At 35.3% G+C, this 21,056-nt stretch overlaps 2 protein-coding genes across 2 annotated transcripts; both read right to left on the bottom strand.

Annotated features, from left to right (window-relative positions):
- Positions 1-1,686: 1,686 nt before the first annotated feature.
- On the bottom strand, positions 1,687-8,725 carry LOC110459733 (hairy/enhancer-of-split related with YRPW motif protein 2-like). Its single transcript, XM_021512140.1, has 4 exons — positions 6,206-8,725; positions 3,673-3,765; positions 3,107-3,191; positions 1,687-2,495 (listed from the first exon to the last, which is right to left on the bottom strand). Exons 1-4 carry the CDS (start codon positions 6,260-6,262, stop codon positions 1,945-1,947), a joined length of 786 nt encoding a protein of 261 aa, XP_021367815.1. The 5' UTR covers positions 6,263-8,725; the 3' UTR covers positions 1,687-1,944.
- A 2,718-nt stretch (positions 8,726-11,443) lies between these two features.
- Positions 11,444-19,718, bottom strand: LOC110459738 (beta-crystallin B2-like). Its single transcript, XM_021512150.1, has 5 exons — positions 19,601-19,718; positions 17,614-17,735; positions 15,641-15,755; positions 14,925-15,067; positions 11,444-14,349 (listed from the first exon to the last, which is right to left on the bottom strand). The coding sequence occupies exons 1-5, from the start codon at positions 19,628-19,630 to the stop codon at positions 14,217-14,219; spliced, it is 543 nt and encodes a 180-aa protein (XP_021367825.1). The 5' UTR covers positions 19,631-19,718; the 3' UTR covers positions 11,444-14,216.
- Positions 19,719-21,056: the final 1,338 nt, after the last annotated feature.

A 21,056-nucleotide genomic window follows, 5' to 3' on the forward strand; every position in this document is an offset into this window, starting at 1 on the left:
ACCCTGAAAGGGACCATTCCGGTATTTTGGCAAACATTTGACATCGGCAGAAAATATGCATAGTTGAAATATTTTAGAGTCAATGAGGGTTCTGGTTGAATTGTTTCTCCAAATTAGAATCAGTTTAGATAAAATAGACCTTTGAAAATGATATCCAAATGAATAGCGTCGCACGGCATGTACATCAGGAAAGTCTTGTTTTGGCCATTACCATTACCTTTAAATTGTAAATGTAATGATAATCAGCAGCCAATAAAGCTTAGCTCAGTTTAATTGTCATGAAAAGTATTATCAAATGAAAACTGTATACATAAATGTACTTCTTTGCATTGCATGGCCGTTTTTCCCACAAGTGTCCCGTTTTTGGTACTGTCCCGATTTGGGTACAGTGACGGTAGTCCCTGAGATCGGTCGTGAACTTATACATGTAGTTTGAATTTATTCTGTCACTTGTTATGATAAAATAATATAATCGTGTTTGATTTTTTTACTAGCCGCTAGGGAAAATTTCGCTAATTCTGTAGAGGGTAGGACTAGTAAGCCAGATATATCTGGGTTCGACTCCTAGCGGAGGCATTGGAAAAATATGTATTTGTCGCCGATAAATGCGTGTGATATACAAAAACATCCAAAGTTCTTGTATAAAATATAAAAGAAATAACGAAAAAGGTTATTTAGTAATAACCGTTTACTTTCACCTGTCCAGATTCTTATCAAGGGACGTGATTCTGTACTGGAGAATTTCAAAGGAACTCTGTGTGTTAATAATATTTATACTTATAACAGCAAGTTCATATGTTAAACCTTCGGATCTTCACTAGTTGAGTAAATGACAACGAAACACAAATGACGAAGAAAAACAACTGTATGACTTGTGCCATTCCCGGGCCTCGAACTCACAATCTGTACGTATACAATGTACGTACCCAATCGCAAAGCCCCTCACTAGTCATAGCCCCTATCACTACACCACATCACCTACAATTTGTATCTGTTTTTCGTTCAGGTGTGAATATAAAGAGGGAAATGGCGCAATAATGAAATATGTGATCCATTCTGTGTTTTACCATTTCATCTTAACATTTTTACAGTGTTTTTTCAGAGCAATATGCATGACAGATGAAGCTGAATGACCATTGGATGTTTAACGGACGCAATAGACGATGCATACACTCTACCAGGTATTACTTGGTGTACTTGTATTGTCGTTATAAAAGCAGACAATAAGGGAAATGACTTACATAGGCTATGGGCGTACTGCCGAATCCCTATTCTTTGATGTCATGTGTTGTTTTGTATGATTTTTGTTGTACATGCAACTAATGAATAAGATATTGTTTCATCTAACTAAACTTGATATTTTCTAAAATAAGCGGCAAAATGAATCAATTTAAAGTCGCGAAATAACTTGTTTCTAGTTACTTCACTGGAACTTCAGAAACAATAAAAAAAACGATGATTAAATCAGTATGATTCAAGTCGTCGTGTATTGCTTGTTAAATAAAAAGTCGTAAAATTAGGGTTTCCCTTTGAGAATGAGGTTTGCTTCAAATCATTTTAACATTTCCTTTTCAAATACCGAAGTGTACTCTCCGAGGCAGGAAAAGGGTTCAAGCAAGAACCCGATGTCACGTAGACTGAAGTGTATTGTTTAATTAAACAACAAAAGATATACATTGTCAGTAATACTACTTTTTATTTATATGAAAACATATAATAACAGATAAAGATTATGATTTGACATTTTTTAGCAAATTACGGTCGAACCGCATTTGTCCAACCAATAGTTAACATTCCTCTTTCAAGCCAGCTCCATAGTAACCATTGTACAATCCAGAGAATGCATCTTGGGATGACAGAAGATTGATCAATGAGTTTCGACTGTTAACAACACAACACTTAAGCACAATATAACAGTTTTTGAGGTTGGATCTTTCTAACAGTCTACCATGGTCTCCACACATTAGCGTCTGTGATTCCGCTACCGCTCTGCTCGCAGAACTGTGTAGCACCGGTATTCATAATCTGCATATGTCTTCCGGTTGTGGTAGACAACAAACCTTCATATTTTTCAGATACCGGAAGTTGGAAATGTGACACAGGTAATTGGTTGTTAGGCAAAGGATATGAAACAGGTGATATTTGAAGGTGAACTGGAGACATTGTAATATGTTCTTGAGACACCTGCATTTGATACTGAGACACGGTATCCAACGTATTGGACTGGCAACGCACTACTTCAGCTTCTTGTTTGATATATTGTACAGGCGCACAGAGATTTCCGACGGCATACTGCCGCGGAAGTCGATGATGACGTTGCTGGCTGGTAGATTCAGAAAGAGGCATTTCCATTGGTTGTTCACTAGAGACCTGTTGGCTCAACAGGCTAGCTCGTATGTTGTTTTTCTGAAGAGGGGCCAGTGTTGAACCGTCGATGAAATTGTAGACTTTTTGCAGACATTCTTTGTATCCTTTCTCATACTCAGCTCTCGACCCTGATAATGGAATCATATATAACATGAAATGTCGCATGAACGAAATTCATTGTGCAATGTATATTGTAGGTGCCAAGTGTTATATATTGACAAAACGATTTTAATAAAATTAAATGTATTCACATTTTATCGCAAAATGTAGCCCTCTGTAGTTTTAATTTCGGGGATACATGTTTACATGTTTGCGATGCAAATTAAACTAGGTCCACAAAGTTGGAAGCCAGGATGACATCTATTCAGTGTGCGTCGTGATTAGTCATTAGAATTTCTCTATGTGAGTAAACTGGAATAAATATCAGAATTATGTGAAATATTGTTTCTAGCGTCGCTGTAGACATGCTTTTATATTTGTTATTAGTGTTGAGATTGTTACTGTAGATCTGTATTGTTACTTGGTTTTTTAGAATCACTTTGGATTAGTGGATTCACTTCATCAGGAAATTTGAAAACATAACACTGTCTATCCATTACTCGAAAATTAACATCCTATGTTAGCATGGTTGATAATTACAAACTCGCTGAATATCATTGCCGATGCATAGAATTATACGTACAACACTCATGCATTTCAACAAGCCGTAGAATTGGTAACAAATGAAGCAATAACCTACCATGCAGGTCGCTCGATCTTCGCTTCTGTATGTAATCAACAGTCTTCTCTAGTACTTCTGCTTTCTCTAGTTTTACAGGAGATGGCTGGAAAGGAAAAACACACAAATGAAACACTGATTGTCTAGCTTCTAAACGGTAACGCTTGTGTCTCCTCAGCGTAATGAAACATTACGGGGTTTTATTTGTTCGGACTGATGAACGTAAGAAGAATTGGCCGAAATTTGACTTTTGAATACATATCGTACTTGTAATGTGCTGACTTAGTAATACCGACAGCCAAGGTGTTTGTTTTTGCACTTTTGTATTGCATTATACAATGGGTGTACACTCGTTTTATATTCAAAGTATATGGATATACAAGGCGGAAGACAAAGAGTTACACAAGACTTTACTCAGACAGACGTACAAGACTGTATCCCACGGCACATTGCGCCGTAGAGAAAAGAATTCAATTGAACGTCATATTCTAGTTATCATTAAATCACCGGGGACGTTAACTTAAAGGAAATCTAAGGTACAAAGATATCTAATTGGTGTTCGTGTGTAAGTACATAGCGTTACGTACCTCCGAATCCTGTGGCAAGATAAGTGTTTCTAACTGCTCCAGGAGAAAGTTGATCCGCGCACGTCTTTGTCGCTCGGCGATGTGCTTTCGGGTCTGAAACGATAAGGATTATATAATTATAAAATGTATATAATGACGAAATATATAGATATATATAAATACCTATGGTATGCATAGGTGTCTATAAGTTTGTCTTTTTATATTGTTTACAAATGTCAAAATATTAATTAAGTCATACGACTTGAACATTTAAGATATTGAAGTATCTTCGAATCACCATATAGATATTATTTTTTAACTTCGATTCCTCTGCAAATTTGTACAACAATATTGTATTTTATTCAGTTTGAATGTCAAGACTTGACTACTAGATAGCATACAAGTACCATACGTATATAGGTATATATCATTGTTTTAGTATATTGAAGTTTTAGTATATTAAACGTAATCACTAACATGTACATTTATACATATCACACAGTGCTTACATTATTGTAATGATTTTTTTGATTTTTGATTTAATACTGTTGCATGAAAGATTTGTGGATGTTTCAAAACGATCGGAAAAGAAATTTATCTGTAAATCTAGACCAAGTGACGCTTAGAGATGGAAAAGCACTAATCGTCGTAACAGTATTTACAAGTACTTGTGATAATAATTATCAAAATTAATGCATAAGCATTTGATTACTTATTGGAATGTTCATATTTGTCTTCAGACAGAAAAAAATATATAAATACTTAATGCTTTACTAAAGATAATATTATACAATTTTAAGAACTGATTAGTTTTAGAAATACGGAAACATAGAAGAATTTATGATTTGTCAAATAGTACTATTCTGTAAATATTTGTGCGTAATTTTCTTTACTTTTAAGGTTGTTATATTGACATCATAAATTTGAATTGTATATATATTGTATACACTGTCTTTTTGTATGTTATGCAATAAGAAATGTTTTTAAAAACGTTATGTTTTTCCATAGTGAAAACAATCATACGTATGCCTAATCTGATTAAACTTAATGATTGGACACTTGTCTCTGTACTTAGCCGATATCATATCACACTATGTCCCAAGGGAACTACTTAAATATACGTTGAAGCACAGCTTCCTTCCTACTGCAAATTTATGGGGCGTTACCAGCCTTTGCGGTGTTCAAATGTTGTTTTTATGTTGAGGCGGCTCGCTTTGTGATGTAACAAATGGGCTACGCCCCACTCGTACGTACTGTATAGCCATAAATCTGTGATAATAGGCAACTAGGTAAAACCTTATATCAATTAACTCCTTACCGACAGTGGTACTGTTACTTAAATACAGTTTGAGTAGATAGGAACCGTTTAACAAAAATCAGTAACAGTAACGTTTTATAGCTATTCACAATACTTTCTTACAATTCAAAATATTTTCTTTCAATTCAAAATATGTTCGTACAATTTAAAATATGTTATTGTTAATACAAACAAACATAATTACAATTATAACATAAGAAATATACACGTACATGTATTTATAAAGGGATAAGACAACAGGCTAAGCCTGTATACGTCTTTTCTTTTAGGGAACCGATATCCAATGATTTAATTTCATTAATAAATTGGAGTTAGGGGATGTAGATAGGAACATAACGGAAACAATGATTTATTAACTATAATGAAATAACACATACTCACTCACTCTCATACTACCACTTGTAATTAATAAATTTGATATCGTAAAAACTTGCATATTTCTTATTTTACTTATAAACAGAGAATCGTTTAGTATTTTTTAAGTAAGAACTAGTATGATGAAGTATTTTTATTAGTTTCGTTAGACATACCAACGACACCCTATTATAAAACATAAAGGTTTACAAATTCTAATAGATAAATCTAGAAATTGAAATAGAGTTTCTTATAGAGTCATCAAGTGTGTTCCAGTTTTATAATTATAAGTTTTAGTAGGAGGCTAATTAAAGAATCCTTCATTTCTAAATGCATAATTATTGTTTGTTTTATAGCTAGTTCTATAGCTTCCAGGTAATATTCCATAATCGTCTTTAAAGCTAATGCATTCACAAAATGCTCAATGCATAGTTTTGAATATATTTACATTAAAGTCATTATATGGGCACTTAATTAGTATGAAAATAGTTTAAACGATACTTTTAAATATGAATTGTTAAGTTTAACAGGATTTGACTGAAACATATACCGTAGACATTTGACCAGTACGGAGTCATAGACTAATTAAGTACAGTTGTATATATTGATCATAAGAACGCCAATAAAATCATTGCTCAGTTGTTTAATGATATATAAATAGACAGATAAATAAATAAGTTGACAACATCCAAGTTTGTTTTCAATTTATAAAAAAAAAATGTTTTTCAATAAAATGATTTAAAGTAAATGTAGTATGCTGAATGATAAATTACGAAGAAAGTACGTATGAGTGATATATTTAACAATGCAATTTCATGCTAATGATTTTTAAACATAAGTAAGAAAACTGATATGTAATTAATAAAAAGCAATATAACTTACCAGACACTTCAGGTTTTCTTTTTCTGTAGGACTATTAGATGTTGATAGGAATTTCATTATTTCTTATTTTGTTACTGTGACATAAAATTTGAGCGAAATTCTAGTGTACGGTAGTTTCCGAGACCACATACGAAATGATGGCCTTCTTCTATCTGGTCTCTGCTAAATACCGAAACATCCTCCCCTCGGGGCTCTCCTAGTTCTTTTCACGCAACACGTGGCTATTATTCCGGAATCTGATTGCTTACAAACATTTTGTAAAGGAAAAGCAGTAGCTTGCTTCCGGGCGTGTGTCCGATTTGGACCCGAACAATGATTTATCTCTGAAAATCACTGATCGGCAAGATTAAAAATCTATTTAATCTTTTGACTGATTGTTAAAAATGCCCAAACATTTACTGCCGTACGTTAAGTAGGGATAAAGGTTAGTCAAGACTTCCTTAAAGATCAAAGGGTATGGCGTTAACATGAATTTAGAAGTGACCATTTGACCATATGCTAACGGTACTGTTATATCATATATTTTTGTATACAAGCGTGTGTGTTGTATACGATCTAATAATTTACCATGCCTGGCTGTGGTGAAAACTATAACTAACGGTACATATACATGTGTGGGTATTGAAATGAAGCCGGAAGAAAGGTCAACAGGATATTTTTTTTTGTCATTAGATACTGTTTTAATTTTGATATATTGAAGATGTACCTTCAATACACAATCTTAGCCTAACACTTTACGGATACCTGTTGATATTTTATAGTAAATATGAAGTTTGATTAAATGCAATATAGTTGTTATACATGAAAATCAAATTGCTTTTAGCTTTTAGTGAAAACATAGTATAGTGTTTTTCCTAAATATTTTATTTGATGCCAAATTTAGCTGATTACGTACAGATGTACTTGGATATTTACCATATAAAATCTTTGTTTGCCGGTTGTCCAATACCAACATGACATTTTTGTATTCTTCAATCTGAGAGAAATTTGTTTTCACCGACACGGATATATGATAATATTGTTTACCATATTTCTTAAGCAAATGTTTTTTTTTTCTAACTTGAGGTCCCGTCAGACTTTGAGGTTCTCTGTATTGATAAGCAAATATAATTGTCTTAATAGTTCATGTTAATAATACATACACAAAACAAGACTAATATTTTCTTGAAATAAACGACATCAGTTATGTAAAATATTTAAATTATAATACTGAAATACGAGACTACTGGTGACATTTAGTGGTATGAATTTTGACCTGTCGTGGAAATGTAAACGTGTCTTGAAAAAATGGTAATAACTCAAAATAAAATAAAATATTTCGAAAGAAATTTAAACTTCCCAGAATAGATCGTGCATCCCAGGAAAAAAAATTCATCGAATATCAAATGTATTTCACCGTTCGATATAATATGGAATTCTGTATTTCCCTGATGGTAATCCTAGATTATGAAAAAAATGATACGAAAGTCTTTTTTGTAGTAAAGTATTAAACATCTAGATAAATTATAGGCATAAGAAAAGTAATGATTTAATTTGCTTACTTTTTTACGAAGACAAAATTACATTATAAATGGCTGAATCATAGGGAAACAACTCAGGTTTTTATAATATATTTCAACCAATGGCATTACTTCCTACGTTCATTTAGAATAAATAACATGCAACTTATATAGGGGGAAAGGTTGAATGAGGCATGTATGGCTGTCAAGATATGCCAACCAAGTAAACAATTGCAGTGTAGTTGAACCACATTCATTATGATAGTTTAAGTCACTTTTCATTTGACTGCGATTCAGTTGCCATTCATAGGTAATATGAATATTACACGGAGAAAGAAAATTCAATAATTCTAGACAGTGCTTTATAGAAGTTTGCCTTTGTCTGCGTGATTTCTATATTGCCTGTTATTAAGTCCTTATTTAATTTATATATATATGCTTTTCTCTTACACGATCTGACATTCACCAGCATCAGACTTGAGTACATTGGTTCCAATTCCCGATCAAAGCCTTACAGTTCTTGCACAAGACAAGCTGATTTCCCTCATTTTCTGGTTTATTTAGCATCTTTCAGCATTTATTATCTCAAATTTTTGGAGATTATGAGTGTCATCTTCCTTAGTCTCATCTACCTGTACTCTGTAGTCTCGTCTACCTAAACTCTGTGGTCTCGTCTACCTATACTCTGTTGTCTCGTCTACCTATACTCTGTAGTCTGGTCTACCTATACTCTGTAGTCTCGTCTACCTGTACTCTGTTGTCTCGCCTACCTTTACTCTGTTGTCGCGCCTACCTATACTCTGTTGTCTCGCCTACCTATACTCTGTTGTCGCGCCTACCTATACTCTGTAGTCTCGTCTACCTGTGCTCTGTTGTCGCGCCTACCTATACTCTGTTGTCTCGTCTACCTGTACTCTGTTGTCTCGCCTACCTATACTCTGTTGTCGCGCCTACCTATACTCTGTAGTCTCGTCTACCTGTGCTCTGTTGTCTCGCCTACCTTTTCTCTGTTGTCTCGCCTACCTATACTCTGTTGTCGCGCCTACCTATACTCTGTAGTCTCGACTACCTATGCTCCGTTGTCTAGTCTACCTATACTCTCTTGTCTCGTAAACCTATACTCTGTTGTCTAGTCTACCTATACTCCGTTGTCTATTCTACCTATACTCTGATGTCTAGTCTACCTATACTCTGTGGTCTCGTCTACCTATACTCCGTTGTCTAGTCTACCTATACTCTGTTGTCTCGTAAAACTATACTCTGTTGTCTAGTCTACCTATACTCCGTTGTCTAGTCTACCTATACTCTGTTGTCTCGTAAACCTATACTCTGTTATCTAGTCTACCTATACTCCGTTGTCTAGTCTACCTATACTCTGTTGTCTCGTAAAACTATACTCTGTTGTCTAGTCTACCTATACTCCGTTGTCTATTCTACCTATACTCTGATGTCTAGTCTACCTATACTCTGTGGTCTCGTCTACCTATACTCCGTTGTCTAGTCTACCTATACTCTGATGTCTAGCCTACCTATACTCTGTGGTCTCGTCTACCTATACTCCGTTGTCTAGTCTACCTATACTCTGTTGTCTCGTAAACCTATCCTCTGTTGTCTAGTCTACCTATACCTGTTGTCTAGTCTACCTATACCTGTTGTCTCGTCTACCTGTACTCTGTAGTCTCGTCTACCTGTACTCTGTTGTCGCGCCTACCTTTACTCTGTAGTCTCGTCTACCTGTACTCTGTTGTCGCGCCTACCTTTACTCTGTAGTCTCGTCTACCTATACTCTGTAGTCTCGTCTACCTGTACTCTGTTGTCTCGCCTACCTTTACTCTGTTGTCGCGCCTACCTATACTCTGTAGTCTCGTCTACCTATACTCTGTAGTCTCGTCTACCTATGCTCCGTTGTCTCGTCTACCTATACTCTGTAGTCTCGTCTACCTGTACTCTGTTGTCGCGCCTACCTATACTCTGTAGTCTCGTCTACCTATGCTCCGTTGTCTAGTCTACCTATACTCTGTTGTCTCGTAAACCTATACTCTGTTGTCTAGTCTACCTATACTCCGTTGTCTAGTCTACCTATACTCTGATGTCTAGTCTACCTATACTCTGTGGTCTCGTCTACCTATACTCCGTTGTCTAGTCTACCTATACTCTGTTGTCTCGTAAACCTATACTCTGTTGTCTAGTCTACCTATACTCCGTTGTCTAGTCTACCTATACTCTGATGTCTAGTCTACCTATACTCTGTGGTCTCGTCTACCTATACTCCGTTGTCTAGTCTACCTATACTCTGTTGTCTCGTAAACCTATACTCTGTTATCTAGTCTACCTATACTCCGTTGTCTAGTCTACCTATACTCTGTTGTCTCGTAAACCTATACTCTGTTGTCTAGTCTACCTATACCTGTTGTCTAGTCTACCTATACCTGTTGTCTAGTCTACCTATACTCTGTGGTCTCGTCTACCTATACTCTGTAGTCTCGTCTACCTGTACTCTGTTGTCTCGTCTACCTATACTCTGTAGTCTCGTCTACCTATACTCTGTTGTCTCGTCTACCTGTACTCTGTTGTCTCGCCTACCTATACTCTGTTGTCTAGCCTACCTATACTCTGTTGTCTAGCCTACCTATACTCTGTTGTCTAGCCTACCTATACTCTGTTGTCTAGCCTACCTATACTCTGGTGTCGCGCCTACCTATACTCTGTTGTCTAGCCTACCTATACTCTGGTGTCGCGCCTACCTTTACTCTGTTGTCTAGCCTACCTATACTCTGTTGTCTCGCCTACCTATACTCTGTTGTTGTCTCGCCTACCTATACTCTGTTGTCTCGTCTACCTATACTCTGTTGTCGCGCCTACCTATACTCTGTTGTCTCGTCCACCTATACTCTGTTGTCTCGCCTACCTATATTCTGTTGTCTCGTCTACCTATCCTCTGTTGTCTCGCCTACCTATACTCTGTTGTTGTCTCGCCTACCTATACTCTGTTGTCTAGCCTACCTATACTCTGGTGTCGCGCCTACCTATACTCTGTTGTCTAGCCTCCCTATACTCTGTTGTCGCGCCTACCTATACTCTGTTGTCTCGTCCACCTATACTCTGTTGTCGCGCCTACCTATACTCTGTTGTCTCGTCCACCTATACTCTGTTGTCGCGCCTACCTATATTCTGTTGTCTCGCCTACCTATATTCTGTTGTCTCGTCTACCTATACTCTGTTGTCTCGCCTACCTTTACTCTGTTGTCTCGCCTACCTATACTCTGTTGTCGCGCCTACCTATGCTCTGTTCCTATACTCTGTTGTCTCGTCCTGTCTCGTCTACCTATACTCTGTTGTCTCGCCTACATATACTCTGTTGTCGCGCCTACCTATACTCTGTTGTCTCGTCTACTTATACTCTGTTGTCGCGCCTACCTATGCTCTGTTGTCTCGCCTACCTATATTCTGTTGTCTCGCCTACCTATATTCTGTTGTCTCGTCTACCTATACTCTGTTGTTTCGCCTACCTATACTCTGTTGTCGTGCCTACCTATACTATGTTGTATCGTCTACCTATATTCTGTTGTCTCGCCTACCCACACCCTGTTGTCTCGCCTACCCACACCCTGTTGCAGTCATTATACATTCACACTTTACACCAGATCTCCGTTAGATACTCACTCTACAGGGTAAACTGTTATTTAAATGATACATGTGTACATGTGTACAAAACAAATGAAACAATTATGCAAATGTATTTGTATTTAAAGTTAGTTTAATTATGGTGAAGACATTATTTTAAAAAGAATTTCTAAACAGCATTTCTAACATATAGTTCATGCCCTGTATGTACCTATCCGTGATGTTTTCGAATTAAGATGAAACAACTTACTCTATTTTTCTAGTTCTAAACATATCCATCCCGTTCCTTGATGGTGTAACATTGAACTCTTCAATGCGCAGGTTGGTCATTTTGATTTGTCTTATTCCTGTTATAGTTGATGTCAGAATTGCCCAGGGTAAGAAGGACGTGTACGATCTATCTATTTACACCCGATTTCAAGTTTGTGATATCAACATAAGAAACAGTGACGTGACTTTACGAAAAAGGAACACTTTGATGCAGTGATGCGGAAATTGCGACATATTTATTTCAATATCAGCTTATTCTGATTATTGTAATGAAAAAAAATAAACTTTTTCATGCCCATGTGTGTAGGATAGGGAAATTCCACTCAAAAGTTTTTTTATCTGGGTAAACACCAGAGTCATTTTCTCCGTCAAAGTCTTGTGGTAGACAAGCAAAACGTTACCTCTCGGGTAGGAGATTTTCTTGTAAACCTTAGAGGTAGGGGAACATTCTTTTCTTCTATCTGTTAACTGTGTGCATTCGTTTATAATTGTATAAATATATCGGTCGATGTACCTTTTGTTTAGTAAATGTAGTGTAAGGGGAGCAACTCGTACTTAAAAAGTTTAGTATATTTGACAGACTACTGCCTGTGACGGGGCATGGAACTGTTAGCTATATCTATTGGCTTAATATAAATCCGTATTCCCTATAGTTGTTTATTTCATTGTTATTGAATGTAAACAAATGGAAAACTTCTGCAATGTTATCACTTGTTTGTAGCGGAAATATGCTGACCGATAGAACTGAGTTATCATATATTTATTTAGTAATGTCTGGTCTACAAAGAATACAAGTATGTGTTTTATTTATTATATCACATTGACCTCAAAAACACTATGTACCCATCTCACAATGTTCAAATAAGAGGAAGTAACTTGTAGAATTTATACGTGCACATGTATGGCGATTACACCTGTCTGTCCAAATATCTCACATACCCATATTGGTGCCATACAAGTGTAAAGTATGTTAACACTTTTTCTAATGCTTTTACAACTGAAGTGTACACAGGTAAACGCTAGCATGCCAAACATATCGCTTGACCGAACATTTCAGTCTCTAAAAACGTAACAGTTTAGTGTCGAAGGTGTATAAAACGTGATAAGTAATTTTTCACAATTATTAAATGCCTTAAAAATAACAGAAAGAAAAATATTTTTGAACATCGCCTCATGAAATGTTACTGTGTAGTTAGATATCGGGATGTTACGGTCTGCAAGGCTGGAGTGTTCGGTCAAGGTCGATTCTACATGTATATGCATCATAAGATTAAAACCGACAGCCCTGACGAAATCGAAGTGCTTGAGTAAGAACCTTGGTTTGGCTTTATGTAGTCTGGGGACTTTCTTTTACTTCTCCTTTACTTGAGGGCCTGAGCTTAGTTCTACATAAATGTGATATTAATTAAAGTATTATAAACAATTATATCATAATTGATAACAAAACTGATATCTGATTGTAGGTTAACACCTAAAGAGAGATGGAAAACAAGAACTATTTGTTTTACAGATATGGCGATGATGTATTCTGATATATAAATATTATAGATTGATAAATGTTGGGAAAAGTAAAACCATCAATTTATTTGCATTGCTATGTCACTTTTAATTATCTGTATGTTTACAAGTCATTTGAGAACAGGTGTTTGTGTTAAATGGAGAAGTGAACCTACCAATAATGAGATAAAAGTGTATTTCCTGAGAAATAACAAAACATCGCACTTGATGAGAAAACTTTATTCCATGCTTTCAGTTAAGACATTACAGAGTAGAGAATACAGAAAATCTATACAAGTTTAAAAAGAAACTTGAGTTGAAAACGGAAACAAAAACTGTTGTTACCTAATTTTCAATTGATAATATTTGAAAGGTACATGTAGTTATTTGTCTACTCAATTAAAGTACATATGTAAATTTGGATATACAAATGTAATATCTAAAGTCACCAATTAATCCTGACGTGTAATTGTTTTGGAATTTTAATGTCTTTTTCTTATTTTCCCCGCTGGATCCCTGAACATTTCTTGAATTAACTATGAGCTGTCACCCTTTTTATAAGTGTTTATCAAAGCTATCTTCTTGACAAGCGGTAATGATTATATGGATGTAAACGTGGCAATTAGTGGGGTTTTTTTTACTCCGAAGTACATGACAGGTGTTCATCGAAATATCCGATTCATTCTTATCATGCTGTGCCATGTTTCCTTATTTTAAGGGTACTCTACCTCCATCATTAAAAAACATGGCAAATGTTATAAAATTGTCTAATAACTATCAACTGACTACTTTAAATATGAGCAGTGCATCACATCCGGGTCTAATGATATATTTGTTTTATGAAGGCGTTGAGCGCTAATACAATCTAAATGCTCGTACAGTACTGATTCTTTACTTAAACAACTTAAACATGAAACCAAGTGTGACATTACCGCTCTGTGATGAAGAAAATTTGGCTTTTAAAATAATTGTGATATATTTAGACATGTGCAAACTTAGATCCAGCGAAAGATGGTTTATATTTGAACTACCTTTAGTTGTAATACATATTAATATTACATGATTTCTTATTAATGTTTTGAAATATTCTCTCTTTAAAACCGGCTGTTATTCAGTTGTTGCTAGAATACAATCGGTTTCAAGGATGACATCTTGTTGTTTTCAAAGTGGCCCTCGGAAGACGATCCGTTATATGCTCCCCTTGTAAAGAGGTACTGATGTCCACCGTAGTTGATGTGTTCGTAACACACCCAACTACAACGAAGAACAAATATGGATTAGAATAAATAGCGTTATTTTAGTAAGAAACTAAACTTTTTACAATATATTGTATCATTTAATGTATATAATTACCCTGTTGGAAAAATAAAACCATATAGAAATATACTCAAAAGGAGATACAAACATGTTTCAATTCAAAATATGAAATCGATTGGAAGTGAAATTGCCTATTTCCATCACTATTATTCATATAAAACGCACATATTTATTAATATTTATCGATATAAGTGTAAATTGCTTGTCAGAAAATGATGTAAAAAAGCATGTACTTTAAACCATATCGGATCAGGACCAATCGGTTCGTTCCAAGCATTTCGTTTAAAAACTATACGACTGGGTTGAATTTGAGGTCATACTGTAATGTTAACCTTTGACCTTTAGCTGGATATGTGATGTACGTGTGTATTAAAAGTACTATAGCTCTGTGTAGATTTGCCAGGCCAGTGGAAGAATCGGGTATGGCAAGATTTGAAAACAATTTTACGCCATGTTGATTTTAAGATTATCTTCCCTGTCGCCACATGTAAACAGTAAAATGGCATACTTACGCTCCAGAATCGACAACCACAGAGATTACACTGTCCTGAAAACCAGAACCTATGAGGTTAGGATTCTCGCTTGTGAAGGTTTTATTGGCTCCGGTAAAAGACGGCCCGTTGTGGAGGGTTATAGAGTGGTCTTCTGGGAAATGCTTCAATGGAAGACATTTCATACTATATAATGTATACTGGCTTAAATATAGAATTCATTTGCATAGTAATTTCAATGTTGAAATTTAGTTCAACATTTTTTCCATTCTAGTTTCAGCTAAACTTGTGCGTGCACAAAACTGCCCTCCATCATGAAAACAAATTACAATTGACAGCGAAGGGCGACGATTTACCAGCCAAGAGTGGAAACTTTAGAGAACTAAAATTTCTCGGCAATACAGTACCCACTTATAGTGTACTCTATTCTTCAAATAGAGCAAATAACATACGATTAAATTCTTGAATATTTACAATCGGTAATTACATAGTTTCAGGTGATGATTCAAGAAAAACATAATTTATATTGCCAAGACATATGACAATACTCAGCTTCAAAAATTGATTAATAAATTGTAAAATTAAAAACCGAAAAAACAAGTAGAAAAATAAATAACAAGTTTATCTTGAAAACACGAAGTAACGACTAACGAAGCTTTCAATTTGTAACGTTCAGAAAGACATCGAATGTATTGATTTGGTTAAATTCTTATTGTTCCCTTTATTTAGATACTTACAACTTCGATTGGTTTGAGTGAGGATGTGGATCTCATTGGTAGATTATTGATCTTCTGTCCCTCCCAAACAACATAAATGTTGCCACCAAAATGATCCTCTTCGTAGAGTATCCACCTGTATATAATATCAATAGAAAGTCGTGAATATGATGTAGATTTCCTGTATCATATACGCATAAGTTATGTGAGCGTCAACGTTTCCTGGGTGACATTAAATGCCTTTTTCTTGAGGCTAAACGGTATACGCTACCTTATAAATTATACGTGTCATTTTTAAAGTTACCATACCACAATCTGTCGGACAAAACGCTGTTAAGCTTTTAAGGCATAACATTTCATACCTATTACAAGTGTATTTGTATAAAAATATTTAAAATTCCAATAACGGATATCTATGCCCATCATAAACTTGCAAAGCCTTTTTTCAGACTACTTACTACTTATCGCACCAGGCGCAGAGTTGAAGGCAATGTTTACGTTATTATGCATAAGCGAATTCACGAGATGTCACGAGAGCGGAATCCAGCGAATGACGACTATGTGTTCGACTGGGTCAGAGGTAATGTTTACGTGTTCAACTTAAACAATGAACCTGCTTTCATCTGAACCGATATAAATTTGTTACGTCACTTGGTATTGTGAACGACTTCATAATTCACGTATGAAATAGTATAATATAAACATATGATCGTAATAGCAGAAGAAGAAATTTGACATGCAATATCGTCATTGTAAGTGGGTCCATTTGGATATGCATTGACATTACGTAAATCATCGAATTCTCTACTCTTTGCGACACGATTTTTTTTTATTTAATTCCTTTTTGTTTTATATCTTTAACACGTTTCATACACTAACATATAACTTTTGACTATGGACGAAAAGTAAGAAACGCCAGTTGTCTTCTACTGATCAGAAAAAAACGAAGATAAGCGTCATTGTAACTTTAAAGTAATCCATGTATGTCGCATATAAATCCTTAAGCTATCCAACACACTAGTAGTATACATTGCTATAATCGTTATTAGAGTTATGTCCCTAAATAATCTTTGTTATTTTACACTGTATGGATACTGAATGGGTGAAGGGAGTTTTGAGTATTCCAAAAATATTCAGAATGAGATCCATAGTTTGATATTATGAATATATAAATAAATATATATAAAAAGAGAATTTTGCATTTTTTCAAAATCACTCATCTCTACTTGTCAAACAAAGAGAGGAAATTACCAATGTTGTGATCTACATCTGAAACAATTCGATACCCAACGGTTCAAAAAGTTAATGAAGCCAGCTATCAAAAGTTTACCGAGAACATTCTAACAAAGAACGAATAAATGACCGTCTAGCTTATGGATAACACGTTTTTTCCCCCTTTTCTGCCCCTTATTTGAATAGCTTTTAAATCGTATTTGTGGAGTAACGAAATAAGGTGAAAGGGTAAAGGAAAAGACAATAATTAGCCATGTGAGGGAATTCATGTGTTAAACCTATCTATTGTGTTGTTTGATGCTATAGAGAAAAATGTGTTTACAAAAACTAAATAAATACTGTCTGTGTCAAAAAGGACGGATAGGGAAGACTCTATGTACCAAACATATAACAATATTGTAGTATCCTAAATGATGTCGCCAGTGTAAACAAAATCGAGTCGAAACAATAAAATCTCGATATAATGTTTCTTGTTCAATTTGCCACTTTGCTTAACTCGAAGATATTTGAAGGTCTTTTTCTCATTTTCTGTTAAGAATCTCTTTATACCTCTTCTACAATTTATCGCAAAACCCCTTTATAACGCCAAAATCTCTCTGAACAAATGGTGGCGGCATGACGAAGTTTTATTTAATATAATATATTTGTCTTAGGTTAGGATTTGGCGTTTGTTCAATATGATTTGAACAGGCAAAATCCTAGTATTCCTCATATCTACAAGAAAAATGATGTTTTAACATCATAATGTAGAATATACTTACACTCCACGTGTGACTTCAAGGGAGGCTATTCTATTGTCGAATCCAGTAAACGCTAGGTTATATTCAGGTCCATAACATGTCTTCAGCGCACCTTTATAGTTTGGCTGAGCATAAACAGTAATCTGCAAAGAATCAGGTAAATAATTTAAATACTAATACTACCGAGATAGAGAGACCCGCCTTTCTATTTAATTTATGGCACAGTGTATTTCCTGTCAACCCGTAAAGCGACAACAATAGGTCACGTTTGTTTGAAATAGTCCAAGTTGCAGGTTGGTATGTAATAGATCTTCAGCGCACATTTGCAATCCGGCTTAGTGTCAACAGTGGTCTACAAAGAACCAGGTAGACATGTAACATGACGTGAATACAAATACTAATAAGGTAGACAGTGCGGCTATATTTCTATTGCATCCAGACTTTGAAAATTAGTTTCTGCTGAATTTATGGTATTTCGTCTATAACTGTAAAACGACAATAACGCGTTGTGGACGTTTAAAGGGGGTTGAAACATGTTGAAAGTATTTTCAGTAAAGTTTTAGAAATATTTAACATACCAAATAGCATGACCGGTAACGTATTTGCTATGCTTCCTGCTGTATAATCACGAACAGTGGTGAGCGGATCTCCTTGGCGACCAGGTAGGTTTTGTGCATTATGACATTATGATAAATACATCCATTCTGTATATAAAATGTTTACTATAGTAACTTGGACAGCAACATAATATTCAGAAAAATGTCTATGAAATCTAAGTTGGAGCGCTGTGACTCTCTGTCATACAAATCAAAACTGTTCAGATAATGCACAGCAACTATTGTAAGTTCTACACATATGAACCAATTAATTTTGATAACACTAAATCTGTTGAATACTGCATGTTGTTGAGAGATTGCATTTACAGACATTAGTCACCACCAAATAGATATGATGTTTATATCAATGTTTATCGAAGAAAAAACACATTATCAATATGCATGTACATGTAGTTGTGTGCATAGATGCTTCAATGTTCTGAATGCATTATATCAACAATATAAATCTTGAATCATGAATACGTACTTCATAATTCATGTATTGCGTTTATTGTTCAATAATACTGGTACACTGTCGACATATACATAGTACTATATAGCTGGTCAGACTCTCGAGGGGTTCGATCTCGCTGTATTTGAGGTCACCAAAGGTAGCACAAATAAAATACTTAGCGAATATTAATACCATCATTCTAATATCCGTGAATATATTTATTTATTCAAACACAATAGAAAAGTCAGTTTACCCGTTTACTACCAAATAATGGAGATAAAACATTGATAGAATATCGTATTTTACTTTGGTTGTACAAAACACTTGTATTAAATATTTGAACCATTAACCAGATTAAAACTACCTTCGTGAGCGCAATATGTTTACCTTGCTATGTTGCGCAAAAGTCAATCGAAGCCAACTAATTATGTTCGGGATAGCGACGCATGAGAAAAAACATGTACATCGATATAATACAAGAAGGGTGCCAAAACTTAATGTTTCAAAACCAATACGCTCGATTTGTTTAAGTCTTGTGCTTAAAAGACCTTAAGCTGTTAATTGGCCGTTAAACAAAATAAAACCAAATTGTTTAAGTCTAGGGCTATTTCATCATAAATTGGGGTTTCTGTTTTGGAATAATCTGTCCATGTATCGTAAAAAGTAAGGAATGAATTGGAACAGAAGAGAAATATATATATCATTTTGTGCGGGCGATTGTAAAAATGCCCGAGCTCTTAGTAAAGGTGTTACCCCTCCTTTGCTCACACTTATTTTGCGTTCCCATTTGCTTCCTGATGATAAAAATTTGCAAAATAATATTAAAATAAGACCAAAACCGACTTCCATTAGAATATTGGTATGTTGTTACTTAAAATCACCTTTTTTAAAAGAATGTGACTGCTAGAAATAATTTATTTAAACAAATACGTGAGGATTACTAAGCTTTACGACATACCTGCGGTCCTATAGCACCAGGAGCACTCATCTTCGCAATCTGGCTTTGACTTCAAACGAAACCTTCTTACGTTCCTCAACTGGGCGCCGTTTCTGGGGCTCCCCTATCGTTATATAGCATTATCACCGGATACATCCGAGATGTGGTGATCGGATTTAAACAAAGACACCATTATAACATTGTATGCAACGTAATACTTATCATGTTGCCATATTTTTGTTTTGCCGGAATATCACTCTCCAATATGAACAGCAAGTTTCCGATCCAGCTTTAATGTGTGTATCTTATGTGTGAAGGGACCGGAAGGATGATTTGCTTTGCTTGATAAGGTTGCGTTTCATCGGAACATAACATAATCCCTGCATCCTCTTTCTCATCGAAGTATCAGTATGTAGATTTATACGTAATGTGACGTATATAATACAAAACTTGCCTACGACTTAAGTACATTTTAGCACAAAGAATGCAAAGCACATAACATTTGTGACCTAACGTCAACGAATATTAATGAACTTGAAAAGAACAGTTAAATGCTATTAAAAATTAAAACTATCCGAAAGTAGAACATGTTAACAGTCTGGGGTTACACCTAGATGTTAACGGGTACTATCTGTATGATCGGTAGTCGTCCTACTAACAGCTACATAGGTAAGGTCAGTTAAGGAGTGTGCTGGAGGCAGTCACATCGATATTGCGAAAAGTCCACTAAGGCTTCATATTCAATATTGATCTTATTGAACCTGTTTGAAAACTATTCAATGCTTTTATTTTCATTATACATTCATTGTGTTATTGATGATGGAAATGTAAGAATTGCCTAAATGTTGCTGTTTGAATTGTCTTCTCGTCAGTTCAGTAACAGGATACGGGGATTACCCAGTGTCATTTTTATAATTTGAAGATGAATATGCGTTGAAAATAAGTGATAAACAGCTTTCACGATTTGTGTATTAAGTCATACTAGTCTTAGTCGTATTCGTCATCAAGATGGTATTGGTCCGGTCCTAATTCAATCATTTAATTTCAGGGAGGTCGGGTGTCGCAGTGGATAGCGCACTAGCCTTTCACTTAAACGGCCGGGGTTCGTATCCCCGATAATCGGACGTGAAATGGTATGGGGTCACCTTCCCGACTACGTTAGTTTTCTCTGGGGACTTTTATTTCGTCCCAAAGTAGGAACCCCCCGTGCTAACATCCGGAACAACAAGAGTGTTTAATCTTCGTTGTAAAACTTGTTTCATATTTTTTGTAAATACTTATATTTTGTAAAGTTTTGTATACTAAGCCGTCTACTGATATTCGCCGCCTTGATGAATTAACTATGATTACGCAGGGTGAAACATGTGAAGGTTCAACAACAGCACTATATCCATGGGTGTAGCAGCCATATTTATGTTGGACATTATACACACTTAAGTGTATACACATGTGCATGTAATTATATATTTGCAGCATG

The sequence above is a fragment of the Mizuhopecten yessoensis genome, unplaced genomic scaffold, assembly GCF_002113885.1.
Source record: "Mizuhopecten yessoensis strain PY_sf001 unplaced genomic scaffold, ASM211388v2 scaffold10203, whole genome shotgun sequence".
NCBI classification, from domain to species: domain Eukaryota; kingdom Metazoa; phylum Mollusca; class Bivalvia; order Pectinida; family Pectinidae; genus Mizuhopecten; species Mizuhopecten yessoensis.

What these genes read in the sequence shown, in the direction of transcription:
- LOC110459738 (XM_021512150.1), bottom strand. Translation starts at nt 19,630, where the DNA reads ATGAGTGCTCCTGGTGCTATAGGACCGCAG. An exon ending in CTTGAAGTCACACGTGGAGT is followed by an intron (nt 15,756 to 17,613) that starts GTAAGTATATTC and finishes TATTATATACAG; the next exon opens with GTGGATACTCTACGAAGAGG. An exon ending in CACTCAAACCAATCGAAGTT is followed by an intron (nt 15,068 to 15,640) that starts GTAAGTATCTAA and finishes CTTCCATTGAAG; the next exon opens with CATTTCCCAGAAGACCACTC.
- LOC110459733 (XM_021512140.1), bottom strand. Translation starts at nt 6,262, where the DNA reads ATGAAATTCCTATCAACATCTAATAGTCCTACAGAAAAAGAAAACCTG. An exon ending in AAGAAAACCTGAAGTGTCTG is followed by an intron (nt 3,766 to 6,205) that starts GTAAGTTATATT and finishes TTATCGTTTCAG; the next exon opens with ACCCGAAAGCACATCGCCGA. An exon ending in AAGATCGAGCGACCTGCATG is followed by an intron (nt 2,496 to 3,106) that starts GTAGGTTATTGC and finishes TTCCATTATCAG; the next exon opens with GGTCGAGAGCTGAGTATGAG.